The following is a 15660-nucleotide window of genomic DNA, read 5'->3' on the forward strand; positions in this document are numbered from 1 at the left end:
CTCCATCATGCCTGCTCAGTGCTCACTCTCACATGCACACACATGCCACAAGTCTGTTGCAAGAAAAACAAGTCTTTACATCTCCGCTTCTATTTCTGCATTTGTAAGAGCTTATAGGCGTGATAAATGCAGCTCTCCATCCCAAAACGGTCTCACACATGAAGCTTGTGCGTCTGCTAACGTGTCGCCGTTTTCACAGACGACTCATAGAAGGTAAGAAGATAAGAGGAAGGAAAAAAGATCTTTTTTATTTTGTTTCCCCTTAAAATTTATTAACTTAGACATTTTTTTTTACAAAGAAGACAGACAGGATGTTTGTGAGCAATGGTGAGATGTTCCAACAGTGATTTATTCTCATCTAAGAGTCCCAAGAGGTGATGAGGCAAGGGCGGATGCAGACCGGGAATGTTGTGTTGATGTGTTACAGAATGATCCCTGGTTTGCGTTGGTCACTTATTTCCTGGGCTGGGCTGCGATGTAAAGAGCCACCAAACAGTACAGAGCGCCTCCTACAGTGAGAGCCATGGTGGTGCGGTACAGTAATCTGTCGGGAACGCCGCGCTTCAGATGAATGGGGATACCGTCTGATGTCTGAGAGAGGACGAAAAAGGGAAGGAGGTGAGGTGGGTGGAATAGTCAGGGGAGGAACATGTGAGAAAATGCAACATTAACGGTGTAACAGAGATCAGAGTGTGCTCAAGATTTTGCCTGGAAAGATGGAGCTCACTGCTTTGGAAAAATTTGCATTAGAACATCATTTCTTGTGTCCTCAATTGCTGGTATGCTCATTTTCAAACACTCTGCCTTTTGAATTTTAATTTTCCCCTCAATACTGCAACAACAGATGCACAACTTGTTCTCTAGAAACAGAAAAAAAACACAATTATTTCTGCAAGTCTAAGATTTTTCTTTTACGTGTGATTGACTTCTGAAGGTTAGAGTCCCTCATTATGTCTTTTCATTTGATAGAGTTAAATAGTGATTATCATTAACCCTCCTTGTTGTGACTAAGGTTGTCTTTGTTCTCCGTTACCTGGAATATCCTCTGGAGGTCAGGAACCTTGTTTGCTCCCAAGTACTCTACTGCACTGCCAGCCTCTGACACCACCTTGGTGGGTGTGGCGAAGATCATGGTTGGGGCCTCTGCTGGCACACCCGACCTCAGCCCCTGTTTAAAAAAAAACAAACAGTCACAATATTGCTAAATTATTATTCTAAGTCATAAATAAACGTGGATGAAGTTTATTCATTTACAAAATTATTTTTCTTTTTATTATAATGTTGGGGAGCTCCATTCAAAGGATACTACAGTAGATTGAGTAGGAAACTGGGAGGAGAGAGTAAGGGCCAAATTCCACCGGATCTGTGTCCGGTCCGTCTCCGATCCAGCACCGGATCTGATAGGTTTCTATTCTGGTCAATGTGTTAACTATCACTGGATCCGCTCCTTTGCGTTCCCGCTGTACGCAAGACTTCTATTTTTGCCGGATGCCAGAGCACGACGCATAAATCTCAACAGATAAGATCTAGGAAGTCAGGCACCAAGACAAAATCCTAGACTGTATAAAATATGGAAGTAGTATCCGTGACGCCACCCATCTGTTTCTGAAATGGTGTTTTGAGGCCAATCGGCGGCGGCAGCCATATTGCTGCTGTCGAGTGATTGTGATGTATAGAGGCGGGCTTTGAGCCTCCTAGCTAACAGCTACAGTGTTCCCGCCTGTCAATCAAGTCAGCTGTGCCTCTCATTGGAAGATTCGTAATCTCAATATCTTTGAAATTGCCACGTTACAAAAAAATTCAACCCTGTACAGTGTGAGCCAATTGAGAAATGAGCTATCCAGACTACACGTTGTACCAGGCTGTAAACATGTTTATTTCTGCTGTAAAGATCGCTTTTATGAATTGGTGTGTATGTGGTTTTCCGGTACTTCCGGAGCCAGCCTCAAGCAGATCCTCAATGAACTGCAGTTTTTAGCACTTCCGCATTGGACTCATATTTTTCGTCCGGAGGTTGCCGCTTGGACGAAATTAAAACATCAGGTTAATTTTTGGAATGAAACACTCTGTGTTATCACCAGATTTTTTTTCACTGAACTACAACAACAAACCGTTGTAATGAGCGGAGCCAGGCCTGGAGTCATCAGATCAGAAGTTTTCAAAGGCCAATAGAGACAGCGTGGATGAGGGGGGGAGTCAGATATGCATTAATGCTGTTATTATTGCGTGTAAACCTTGGTCACATGACACCAGGTATCCGGTGGTCCTGCTTCGTGCTGTGTTCTGAAAACACAACCGTTGGGTGTTTACTACCCGGATGTAAACAAGCACAGATGACGTATGACATCTCATGGAGCTGTGTGGTTTATCAGTATATTGATCTAATAAATGGATGTTGGCTGTGTCTAGATAAACTGGCATTCAACCAATCCGATTATCACGACTGGACCAATGAGTAACCAGTACAGGCATGTGGTCGTTAACATGCAAGAAGGTCCGGAGGCTGGTGGTGCTAGCTCCTTTACAACCTGATTATTTCCTATTTTCTTTCATCTACAAATTTCACTCACAGTAAAAGTAAGAATTCAGGTCAACCAACCCAAGCACTGATCAACACTGCTGTCAGAAATGACTTCCAGATTGTGCAGATAGGTTTTACAGAGAGATTTGTAAACGTATTATTAAAACCTGACACAGTTCAGTGCTTCCAGAGCCAAGTGTTTAAATTCAGGATGTGAAACTTTCTTCCATTTTACAAGGTCGTTTGTGATGTCCCAAAAAACGTTTGGTCATTAAGGAATATATTAGTCTATCACTCCAGTCCAGAGCATGTGTAAGAGACTGGCTGCTTAGCTGCTGCACCTGTTACCACTGTGATACAAACTGGAAGCCTTTTAACTCATTTGTTGTTTGAATAATGGACTTCAAACATAATTTGAACAGACAGTGTCGTTTGAAAGAAACTTGAGTCCAAATTTGGAGATATTGGACAGCCACTTAGTCTGCTGTGTAGCAGTTTGGTAGAGAGGTAGTGTAAACACAATGTGACTTTGGCTCTTCAGTGTTAAACCAGGATGGGAAATTATGTCCAATGTTGAACTGTGTGGATGGTACTAGCTCAGTAGTATTTGGGCCAAATGAGGGAGTGCCAAGCCAAAAATCTGTTTATGACTGGACTGAGAAGAGAAGAGTCAGAGTTTTTATTGTATGATGAACAGGGCTTACAACAATGACCTTCTCACTTCTATTAATCTACTTTTTACTATCTAAGAGATAATAAAGCAACATCTGCTGAACTACAGTTTACATAATGTCTGGGGTATGTGCCAAAAACAGGTGTGATTGATGCAGTGATTACAACCCAGCATACATCTAAAATGTACTGTCTGCAGGCGGGGCACTAAGCAGGTTTAGGGTTCACGTGTTTTTTTTGGGGGTACAAGGTTTGCAGGACATGGGATTTTGTGTCACAGTCAAGGCTGCTGCTGCCATCGATAGGTTGTCGAATTTTTCAGTACTTTTCAAAGCCAGCTTTAAAGGTGACATATCATGCAAAATTGACTTTTTAATGGTTCTCTACCTGAAATATGTTTCCCTGGCATGTCTACAAACCCCCCGAGAATGAAAAAAATCCATTCTGCCCCGTTTTGATTTCTCCACCTTTCTGTAAATGTGTGTGAAACGAGCCGTTTCAGACTTCCGTGTTTTTGTTACAAACCCTTGAATGAGAAGGTGTGTCCAAACTTTTGACTGGTAGTGTAGGTTGCAGACAGCGATATCACCTGGTCTATGTGGTTATCAGTCTCGCCCTGCAGACCATTGGCTGTGAGCTCGAAACCGCTGCATAAAAGCAGCCGCCAATCAAATGTCTGAAATTTGAAAATGGGAAAATACAGATAGAGAGCACCCTCTCTGAAGACACTATCTAACTGACTATTTAAATGTACATAATGAACAGCTTGGAAATCAAAAGGGACTAAATTGATCAGTTTTGGGTGCCTAGAGGTTCAATATTTTTGCTGTTGCATTGAAAAAGGTTTCAATATTGTACTGATTTTACTGTTATTGTATTAAAGTTCAAAATTCTAGTATCATGAAAACTCTAGTATCCTTGCTTAACAATTAAAAACCTCTACTCTAAGCAAAGAGGAGATACAGCTCTCCGAATAATGGTGGTAAAAAAACACCTTCAACTAAAATTGTATTGTCAATTATGATCAACAATAGTAATCGACTAATCATATTAAGCGGAACGAAATACTGTTACTTCTGTCGGCTCCATACAGAGTGAAGGCTGCAGCATTAACACAAATGAGTACAAGAGCACTTCATCCATTCATACAGTCATGAGTTATTCATCCACTTGTGATTGGACTGAAGAGGCTGCTGAGATAATTACAAAGCTCCTCAAGCATGTGTTCAATGCTACAGAGGACACTCTCATAATACAACATGAAGTATCTTCTTTACATATTAAGAACATAGGATGTAAAAATAATGGATGTAGTATCTGTGACGTCACCCATCTGTTTCTGAAGCGCTGTATGAAGCCAAATCTTTGGCGGGAGCCATATTGGAAATGCTGAGCATAACCCAACTTCTGTCGAGCTAGAGTCATGTCATGACCTTAAATGGGCAAAACTCGTAAACTTAATATCTACTGAACTGTCACGCTAGAAAAAAATTCACCCTCCGTACAGTGCGTGCCGATAGAGAAATGAGCTCTTCAGACCGAAGCCGTTTTTGAACCAGGCTGTAAACATAATTATTAATGCTGTAAAGATCGTCTTTGGTTAATTGGTGTCTATGTGGTTTCTGGTGTTTCTGCAGCCAGCCTCAAGTGGACGCTCAATGAATTGCAGTTTATAACACTTCAGCATGGGCTTCATATTTTGAGACCAGAGGTTGCCGCTTGATTAAGACCAGTATTTCCAGGCAGATTTTGTTTATCACCACCACCCTCTCTACAACATGCTGGTGAATCACGGGGCACATTCGGCACAAGACTGATCCCCCCTAAATGCACCACAGAACGCCACAGAGAGTCATTCCTGCCTGTGGCCATCGGACTGTACAACTCCTCCCTCTGATGACTGAACTATATTCTGTAGTCTGTGCAATAACGTGCATTACACTGTGCAATATCCCTACCACTTTAACATCCTGTATACAATACCTTCATTCCCAGTGCTCTTGTACCTAGTGAACTGTAACTATTCTGCGTTTCTGTATATACTTATTATTAATCCAATTTATATCATTTAATTCGTATTTATATCTTATTTTCTTCCTTCTTTCTATTAATATTTTGACTGTTTCATACTGTGTATAAGAGCATTCTGTAACAACTGAATTCTGCCCGGGATAAATAAAGTGTTTCTGGTTCGTAGTCTGATTCTGATTATAGGCAATCTAGAGGACAAAACAGAGAGTGTACTTGTCTTTCTGCTGTAATCTTTCACCATTAATACATTTCCCCAGAAGCGTGTGCTGGACCTACATCGCAGCTACTTTACAAAATACGGGGGATTATTTCATCATACTAATTCATGCTGTTGCTGTACTTTTCACACATTTTATACTGTAAGTAAACAAACCTAAAGGTTCACTGTGGTGCTAATGATGTGTCCCTATCTGATTTTCTCTCGCCTGGAAACAAAGCAGCTTCTCACCCACCTTGGGTTTGAAAATGACTGGGAGAGCCGTTACCTTTTTAGAGCGTGTGGAGGAAGATAGTGTGGGAGCGGGGACATTAAATCTGACATATGAAAATGCAGAGGCACTGACAGCAGATTATTTTTACTTCTATTAAGAGAGGGTGTTATTAAAAGTGTTCACAGCATTGTTAGACCTGAAAAACAGAGAGGATTCCCTTTTGGTTTTCCCCTTTTTCTTGACTGGCAGGGATTCCCTAACCCTAAAGAAAACAAACAATGCTTATATACACTCAAAACTTGATATTGCCTGCTAGTCGTCAACGTTCAACCTTTTTATAGACTAACAGTCTTTCTGTGGATGGACCAGTTAAAGACCCAAGTGATTGCAGATGGAGGAAACCACATGTGGAGTATAATTGTGTGAGGGTCACATGACCAGCTTTAAAAGGTGATAATTTCTGACAAGCTGCATATGCCGCTGTTATTGCAGTTTTACTGCAAAAAGGGACTGTGTCAACAATTACCCGTGTAGGTGCGAGATTCTATCACCTATGCACGGCTCAGCAATTAGGTTTAGTGACTGACTTCTCCTCCTCCTCCTCTTTTGATGCCCATAGAAGGCAGGAAGGAAACACAAAGGAATATATTCAAGGTAGTAGGTACAGAGTTTGATTAATTATTTTCATATCTAGAGCTGCTGTTTAATGCTTGCTAATAATCTTAAGATTACCAGTGATGTTGGATAGGTTAGAATTGATTTCATCAAAGTGATTTTTGATGCTTGTAAATTCAGGGGGAGGGTTACAGATGAGATAAATTAGAGCAGAAACTGTTCACATTTCTCACATTTGAATCGCACTGTGTTTTTATGCTGTGTATGTTTTTTTATTAACCTGGTGCAATTTTATCTGTGCAATAACTGTGTATATATCTGTAATGTAATGTAATGTGATTTTATTTTACTTTAGCCATTATCATTATTATTATTATTGTTATATTTTTAACTATGTAAGTGCAATTGTTGTATTCCTCTGTCCCGTGATGTAATGGGGGATCAATAAATTATATCTAATCTAATCTAATTGAGAGGTTTCACAGTGAGACAGCAGGATACGTTTTTTTTTTCTTTTTCTTAATTTATTCTATTTTAGTTTGTTTTTATGTACAACACTTTGTGTTACAATGTCATTGTATGAAAAGCGCTTTATAAATAAAGTCTGGTTCATTGATTGAACAGTGTTATTATTATGTCCATAAGAAACAACTTAATTCCTACTTTTATCCTCTCATATTTTAATCTGTTTAGTCTGTTACATGTTTATATTTTCCTCTCTATATACAGTTTGTTGACTGCTTTTGTGCTGGTATGTGTAAAATATGTCTGTTTTTTTTAAGCACATTGGTTGCTATATAAACAACATAAACTTGAAATGATCCCATCAACATAACATATAAAGAACATACTGACTTGCAGCAGCTGAATACACTATAGTGTCGTTACCAATGCTTGTGATCTTAACAAAAATAAAAGTGAAGTACATCTCTTCAACCTGAGACTGCTTGATTATCAGCTCACAGAAGATAAATGTCATCCCCGTCACCTTATACGCCACCTGCACTAAATATAACCAGGTTTCCAAAACCTTGCCTTTATAAAACAAGTGACATGTTGGATGAGTGGCTTCCACACTGACACACAGGAGAGCATAAAAGACAAGCTAACCCCCCATAAGAGAACAACAAGCAGGCAATGGTGTAAAAAACAGGGGACTGATAATAAAGGTCACATCTGGCACATAATATGAGAGGCCATTGTATTTCAAAATTGGCTGTAGAGCTGACGGAAGGTTGGATCAACACAGAGGAAATAACCTTTGAGAATAAAGGTTACCTAAAGGTTCTGTGATAAGCAGGAGCGGAGCCAGATTTCTTTGACTGAAGGTAGGGCCCCCCCCCCCCCATTTCCATGTCCTTTAATCATGTCTACTTTAACTACTAACATTTAATTCAATTAAAAACTTTATTTATTCTCGAAAAGACATTGAGGATTCCCTCATTTCCAGTGTCGTCAAGATCACAGGCACATTAGAAATAACAAACACACACACACAATCATTCACAAAATAATAGATTAATTAAAACAGATACAATTTGAGACACAGTGGTCAGAGATCAAAGTCTTAGACTCTGCAAAAGAGGGAATGGATATCAATTCTAAAGTCTCTTAGAGGGTATTCCATGATTTAGGGGCATCAATAGAAAATGCTGATCGACCCAGTTCAGTGTTTACTCAAAGTAAGTAACATACCAGTACGGGTGTCATGTCACTGTGTATATATATTGTTTGTCACTTTACAGAGTGATAACACACTAATCTTCTCAGCTTAGTTGTTCAAAAGGAAGATGTTTGTCTTCAGTCACAATTTAAAGTACTAACATGGGGATATGTGCCCAATAGAAATGGAGTGAAAGCTTTTAGCTGCACAGCTCAAGTAGCTGATTTTAACTCAGGTCCTGCCAGAAAGGTCTTAAGGCTGGAAGGCTTATTGAAGTTTATTGAAATTTTTGGGGTTGCCAGTCGAAATTTGGGGAAGGGGGCACCCACTGGATCCAGCCCTGGTGATATTGGAAGGATATGAAAAGCAGGGTGGCATTTTTTTTAAAGAAGAAGGAGGGAAGAAAAAAATGTGTCTACAACATTGGAATAATTAAATGAATTTACATTTTTTTTTTTTTTTAAACAGAGCATATAATTTTACATTCATCTTAACTAGAGAAATGTTAGTATCCTCGTCTGAACTGAAGCCCCAGGCAGGAGTCAACCATAGACTGTAAAAAGTCAACGCAAAGCTTCGTTACACAACACAGACATGAAGGTCATAACTACGGTTCCAGACCCGGTCTCTCGCAGACCCACAGAGTCCCAGTCTTACCTGAGGGCTGAAGGCGGCCGTAGGAGCAGACCCCGTCAATTTCTGGGTGATACCGCTGAACTTGTAGTACATTTTACAGCTGAAGGACGGGGAGAGGTGTCTTCAACAACAAATTCAACCCGGTAAAGGGTCTTCCTGCTGCTACCGTCGCGCGACAGTGACGTAGCAGTGAGCTGGCTCAACTTTTGCCCGTTTAAAATTCAAGTGGAGCCCTGGAAATGTTAAGTACAGAGATAAAACTATCACTAGAAGTCCCCCAATACTTAGTGGACTTTGCTCCCTTGGGACTTAATAATTACATACATCCTTGATAAGAGACTTTACTCAACAACAAGATCATTAGTCTCCAGTTTTATAGTAAGACAACTACATTTTACTAGCCTGTCTTAGCCAGTCTTACTTTTATACAAAGTCTTACCCAAGCGGCAACCTCCAGTCTAAAAATATGACTCCGATGCGGAAGTGCTAAAAACTGCAGTTCATCAAGGATCCACTTGAGGCTGGCTCCTGAAGTACCAGAAATCACATACACACCAATTCAAAAAAGACGATCTTTACAGCAGAAATAAACATGTTTACAGCCTGGTAAAAAAGCAGGTGTAGTCTGGATAGCTCATTTCTCGATCTGCACACTGTAGGGGGGGGATTTTCTCTACCGTGGCAATTTCGAAGATATTGAGATTACGTGTCTTCCAATGAGAGGCACAGCTGACTTGATTGACAGGTGGGAACACTGTAGCTGTTGGCTAGGAGGCTCAAAGCCCGTCTCTATACGTCACAATCGCTCGACAGCAGCAATATGGCTGCCGTCAACGATTGGCCTCAAAACAACGCTTCAGAAACAGATGAGTGACATCACGGATACTAGCTATTAACTACTTGAATGCTCAGGTTAGCTAACATCAATTATCTGTCATGTCAGTACCAAAAAAGTTATCAAATGATAATAGAAATCATGGATGTAGTCGCTGTGAAGTCATCCATTGGTCTCTGGAGAAGTCCTTTGAAGCTGCCGTGTTATGGTGGTCGCCATATTGGAAATACTAACTCAGCCTTAATGTAATCAAAACAGATGAGTTATGGAAAAAGTACATAAATCAAAAAAGGAGTAAATAAAAAGCTACTTAGACCAAAGCCATTTATTGAACAGGGCTGTAAACATGTTTAATTTTGCTGTAAAAAAGGAATTTTAACATTGGTGTTAATGGAATGAACCAACCCCAAGTGGACACTCAGGGAACTGGCTTCATTTTGAAACTTTGGGTGTTGCCACTTGATTTTTCCTTGAATATGGGCGAATGTAACTTTGGACTTTTAACAACCATTTTCTTTCAATTTGATGAATAACACAGAAACTGACATGTTAATAGTATGTTTTATCCCCTCCAGAATATGACAAGCTAACCTGGAACACAGCAACACAGTGCAATACTTGTTTTAACTTCCAAGCTTGAACACCACTTCAGAGGAAAAACAGCCCCATGTGACTCTGGAGAATAAAAACAAAGTACCTTGTATTCAACAGCGTCTTTAAACAACACCATCTAAACAGAAAATGAAAATTATCTTCCTTCTCCTTCGTGAAGAAATGTGCCAAGAAGAACTTAAGTTGCTCCGAGAGCTTGCTGTAGAAAAATAACTTCATGGTAATATTCCCTTTAATTCGATGTGAAAAACACCTAATGAGCTAATTAGGGCTACTTGAAACATAAGCCTTTAAAGCTCATTGACCAATGTACTTACAAGTTTTGAACCCTGAGAAAGTAGCAGCAGTTTCAGAGTCGTATAACTCTAAACTCGATTGTGGCATCATGTTCACCTCAGTGTGAATTTGATGAGAGCACTCGAAGCCATTGCCAGCAGGCTCAGGTGTTCCTCAAACAGGATGTCTTGTTCCTTTGCCTACAGCAAGCCTGGGGGTGTAAACAGTCTGTCACCTGTCAAGAGTTAGCAAACGCAATCTGCCAAAAATATTGTAGCCATTTATCTCTTCTCTGGGTCGCACTGAGAAGAAGGAAAGATTTAACCCTGCCAGTGAAGTTAACATTTTGTAATTTCTAACAGTTGATGCAATCTAGGGTCCAATTATTCACTTTTAATCAGTTTCTAATTATTTTATAAAACATTCATTTCTTTCTGACTTTATTTCTGTCTTTAAAAATGTGATACTCTTGGGGCTTTTGATGCCTCTATTTAGAGGAGAGGACAGTTGATGGAGTAGGAAATGAGGAACAGAAAGTCGGGAATGACATCGTGAAAAGGGACATGGGATTTGAACCCAGGCTGTTCACTTTAAGGACAATGGCCTTGGTACATGCGGTGGATGATTGAACCGCTGAGCTCAACTGGTGCACAGAGAGTTCTTTGTACAAAATCAAATGTGACTTCCCTTAATTAATTATAATTTGTTTCATTTTGTTTTCCCTATGATATGGATTACAAAATGAACACTTATTTGAGAAGTGACACTTATTTATCCCTGCAAGCGGCAACCTCCGGTCTTAAACGATGAAGCCCATGTGGAAGTGTTATAAACTGCAGTTCATCGAGAATCCGCTTGAGGCTGGCTCCTGAAGTACCGGAAATCACATACACACCAATTCAAAAAAGAAGATCTTTACAGCAGAAATAAACATGTTTACAGCCTGGTTCAAAAAACGGCTTGGCTACAGTAGCTAATCTCTCTATTGCCACACACTGTACGGGGGGGGGGGGGGGGGGGGGGGGGGGTTCTAACGCGACGAATCAGAAGATACTATGATTCCGAGTTTTTGCCCAAATAAGGACATGACTGACTTGACTCCAGGATGGGAACACATAGCTGTTGGCTAGGAGGCTCAAACTCCGTTCCTTAACGTCACACTCTGCCTGGTTCAGGTCCGCATTTCCAATATGGCTGCCCCCGTCGATTGGCTTCAAAACAACGCTCAGGAACAGATGGGTGACGTCACGGACACTACATCCATATTTTATACAGTCTATGGTTTCCTGGTGGTAACCCTTAAATTCTATGGCACACTGTGGCACAGGAGTTTTTAACTGATTTGAAATAGTATGACTCTTATACTGATATCTTTTCATGACCTATGTAATAAAATGAGATTAATTGTGTAATTTCTTAAGTTAGAATTTAGTGTCAGTGTTCAGGTCGGATTTTCTCTGAAAAAACCTGAGTCGATATTCAGCAGTCACCCAGAAGTGGCAGAGGCAAGAACTTGGCAAGGAAAGTTTAGCAGGGAGAAACTAAGTTAAACAGAAAGAGGAGGTTTTTTTCTTCAGCAAAATTTCTTTCTACATGTCTGGTTCTCATGAATGTTACTGGAGCAGGATTAGCAAAAAGATAAGTTTTCTGTTGAAGTATTGTTTTAGACAGAACAACTCTACAAACAGGGCTTTGCTAGCTAAAAGAGCAAAAATGGCTATGCGCAGAATTAAATGTTTATGCTAACATGTGAATGTGTCACTGCTCTTTGAGGACAAAAGAGTCACACTGTGTGCATATTAACATTATTGGCATATTCACTTGGACACCAGAGCACACATCATTACATCAGGGCCTTGACAGGTAACGTTGAACTGGTTTGTCTGGTCACCATTTGTAAGCTAGCTAAAGTTTTGTCGTTGTTACACTCCAGTTAATTATTGCATATAGCGGGAAATCAGTACATTACATCATCACTCTGCATCCTGCAAAAAGTTGTCTTGAACTATAGAATTAGGCTGTTTTCAAAACAGCCTGCTACCTACTACCTACGAATGTAGCATGCAGTTCGTACTGCATACTGCATACTGCATACTGCGTTTGAAGGTAGTATGTAGTATGACTGTTCTGTTGAGAACTGTTCTGCAGCTGGGTCAGGCGTCGCTTGATTTCCAGTTTCAGAAAGCAGAAGTAAACACCGGCTAAGCTGGTAGCGAAACTGCTTCTTTAGCATCCACTAATGATTTTAAAAGTTTATTAACTAGTTACGAGTGGTTTATATTGAATTTAATGATTTTCACAGCACAGACTGAGTCCCACAGACTGAGTCCCCCTTTATAAATGGAAAAAAAGAAGAAGCAGAACGTTAGCGCTGGGCATTGTGGGAAATTTGAGGGAGACTGGTCCGCTGCACACTAAGAAATTTTCCCAAAATAGGGAAATACTACATACTGAGTTTTGGCCAAATCAGTACGTACTACTAGTATAGTAGGTGGTTTCGAAAACAGCGTAAGTGTTCTTTATTCATTAATTTGCACAACTTTGGCAAGAGCCATGTTTTTACAACAGTGGGTGATGGTACTCATGGGAAATGCAGTCTTCATCCTGGAATAAGCACTGCTAATGTCCACAACATGTCAGTTCCTCACAGTGCCTTTAAGAGTTACTCAAAAGAGTAGTTTGAAGTTTTAGTATGTATGACAGGAACCCAAGATCAAAATACTGTCATTGTACTGTCATTGTGCTGTGGAATTTACACTTACAATTCACCATTTATAGAAGTTTGATTTGTAGCAACTATTACACCATCTTTGACATTTCACTCAGAGTCGTTTTATTATAAAATCACACACATTAATAACATTAATTACAAGACCGTTTATAGTGATGAAAAAGTTTTGATCAATGGTCTCAATCAGGCCTGGCCAAAAACTTACTCGACTATTAGCTACGCTGCATGAGTTTAAAATTATGTGTTGTGGGGTTGGTGGTGAAATATTGATCATTTTTAATTTTGCTGCCTGTTACACCACTTAAAAAGCACATAGATAACACAACAACAAGAAGAGTATTAAGATATGTTTCACAATACATTTAGAAGTCATACAAGGCTGCATGGTTCATGAGGTAACAACAAATGAGGACTATCAATTTCAGGGCGGAAAGATAATGATCAGACTGATTAATTGTTTAATTTCCTTTGCAACAGAGGAGCAAGAGCCTCTTCTGTGCATGTGCGTGTGTGTGTGCGTGTGTGTGTGAGTAAAAAGAGGCAACAGGAGGAAGAGGAGATGAGATGCAGAGAAAGACTGTTGTGTGGGAGAGGTGTGGACTTGTTTGCTTGGATCATGTGTCTCCTCAATAAATCATATCATCTTGGCAAACCTCAGACTGTGCAAACATGTCTGAATCATGGATGTCAGAACCATCATCTGTGTTATTCTCCATTTTTTTCAAGGCTTCTTTTTTCTTTTTTAGTGATTTCAATTCATCCTGTGCTGCTGTCACTTCCACATTAATTCCAGGAAAGAAAAGATGCAGCGTGCCAGGCAAAAAGGTGTGCACAAATGTGGAGTATATTCGTGTACACATAAATCAACCTCCATTATGATTGACACACTGGAGGATGAGGTTGCCTTGGAGACACAGAAATACAAAGTAGCTTACATTCACTTACAAATGAAGAAAGCACTACACACTCCATCTATTCATTCTTTGCAGTTAGGCTTGCTGTCATTTCTGTCTTGATTCCGGCTCCGTCTGCCCTGTCATATCCTGTCCATCCTGTATTTGTCTGCCACCTTTCTCCCCTTGCTGACCTGTCCCTGCGTTTCATTATCCTCAGCTTAAGCCCCTCCTACACACTAAGCCCTCCGCGTGCCCTTTCTCCATCCTCACTTTGCACTTACATGTTCTCTCCTTCTCTGTATTTCACAGGTTTAACTGAATGCATCTAGGTCACACATCAATCTTGTGTAACTTGGACCATCTGGGTGCAAAGCCTAGACAAAGCGAAGGGCTCATGGCCAGACAAACAAACACACGCATAAACACACACACACTCACACAAACACACATGAGTGCTTGATACAGCTTAGAAAAAAAGGCAGGCATTGTTGTAACCATGGGAATACAGTGTAAACAGCAGCCACTGTCAAAACTGGATTTACTGCACCTGTGTTTGTTTTTATTAAATAATAATCAATATACTTGATCATTTTCTTGCACAATTGTGCCGAGTATCAGGTGCAGCTCAGGCAGGAAACAATGTAGTCGATAATCGTTTTAAATGGGGTCAGCAGTTAGTTTATCAAGTTTCTTATAGATGGCAGGGGCGTGTCCAGAGGAATGGACAAGGGTGGCATGAGCCTCACTTAAAATCTGATGGCCACTCCAGGTGTCACACCAATATCGGAAATTGTGACGCCTTGGCAGAGGTGGGACCTGTTCAAATGGACTATTTAGACAGAAATAAACTGCGTACATGACAGACTCCCAAAAGTGAAGCCAAAACATCCAAGTCGCCCCCTGGTGACTGGCTGCAGTATATAAGTCACAAAGCCCACCTCCTCCATGTTAACAGATGGGTCAAACTCTAAAATCAAAACAATGGAGATGTTCCAAAGCAACTGATTTTTGAGTTGTTCAAATTGAAATTGAAATTCCAACTAGTTGACTAGTCTAAAGGTAAGAAAACATTTTTGATCACAATCTTTTTAACATGGCTAAACACAGGATAAGCGTCTGCAGGGGCGCAGGTGGCCTAGCGGTCTAAGTGCCCCACATTCACAGGCTACAGTCCTCGTTGCAGGGGTCGCCAATTCGATTCCCGGCCAGTCGACCATTTTCTGCATGTCCTCCCCCGCTCTCTACTCCCCACATTTCCTGTCTCTCTTCAGTTGTCCTGTCCATTAAAGGCAAAAAAGCCCAAAAATATAACTTTAAAATTTTTTTAAAAAGGATAAGAGTCTGCAGGTAAATAATGCCAAATTGGTTTGCCGAATGTGGCAAACAGTAGCAGAGCTAGTGCCACCTCCCTGCAGGTTAACATCCACATGTCTGTGCCGGTTATGCATTGCTCTGGTCAAGTTGTCATATGCCATTTAAGACATACACAGTCTACATATAACTTTATCCCCATTTCCTACTTCCAAACTGTCGCTCTACATCTGAGTAGTTGAGCATTATAGTATTGTGGCAGCCCCAGCTAGTGGTGTTCGGCAGGGTTACAAGCTTCGATAAAACACATGTCCAGCATTTTGAAGAAACAGCAAAAATAATATCAGAAATTTGGTCAACCGACTTGTAATTCTGCTGCTGGCTAGTGAGGGTGATGTTGTTTACTTGGTTGACACATCTCTACAAAATA

General features: G+C 40.4%; 1 protein-coding gene across 1 annotated transcript; it reads right to left on the reverse strand.

Annotated features, from left to right (window-relative positions):
• Nucleotides 1–232: 232 nt before the first annotated feature.
• Nucleotides 233–8757, reverse strand: LOC117830077 (cytochrome c oxidase subunit 7A-related protein, mitochondrial). The gene is made up of 3 exons (XM_034708011.1): nucleotides 8591–8757; nucleotides 1034–1168; nucleotides 233–591 (listed from the first exon to the last, which is right to left on the reverse strand). Exons 1-3 carry the CDS (start codon nucleotides 8660–8662, stop codon nucleotides 454–456), a joined length of 345 nt encoding a protein of 114 aa, XP_034563902.1. The 5' UTR covers nucleotides 8663–8757; the 3' UTR covers nucleotides 233–453.
• Nucleotides 8758–15660: the final 6903 nt, after the last annotated feature.

This window comes from Notolabrus celidotus, chromosome 18, assembly GCF_009762535.1.
Source record: "Notolabrus celidotus isolate fNotCel1 chromosome 18, fNotCel1.pri, whole genome shotgun sequence".
Classification (NCBI taxonomy): Eukaryota; Metazoa; Chordata; class Actinopteri; order Labriformes; family Labridae; genus Notolabrus; species Notolabrus celidotus.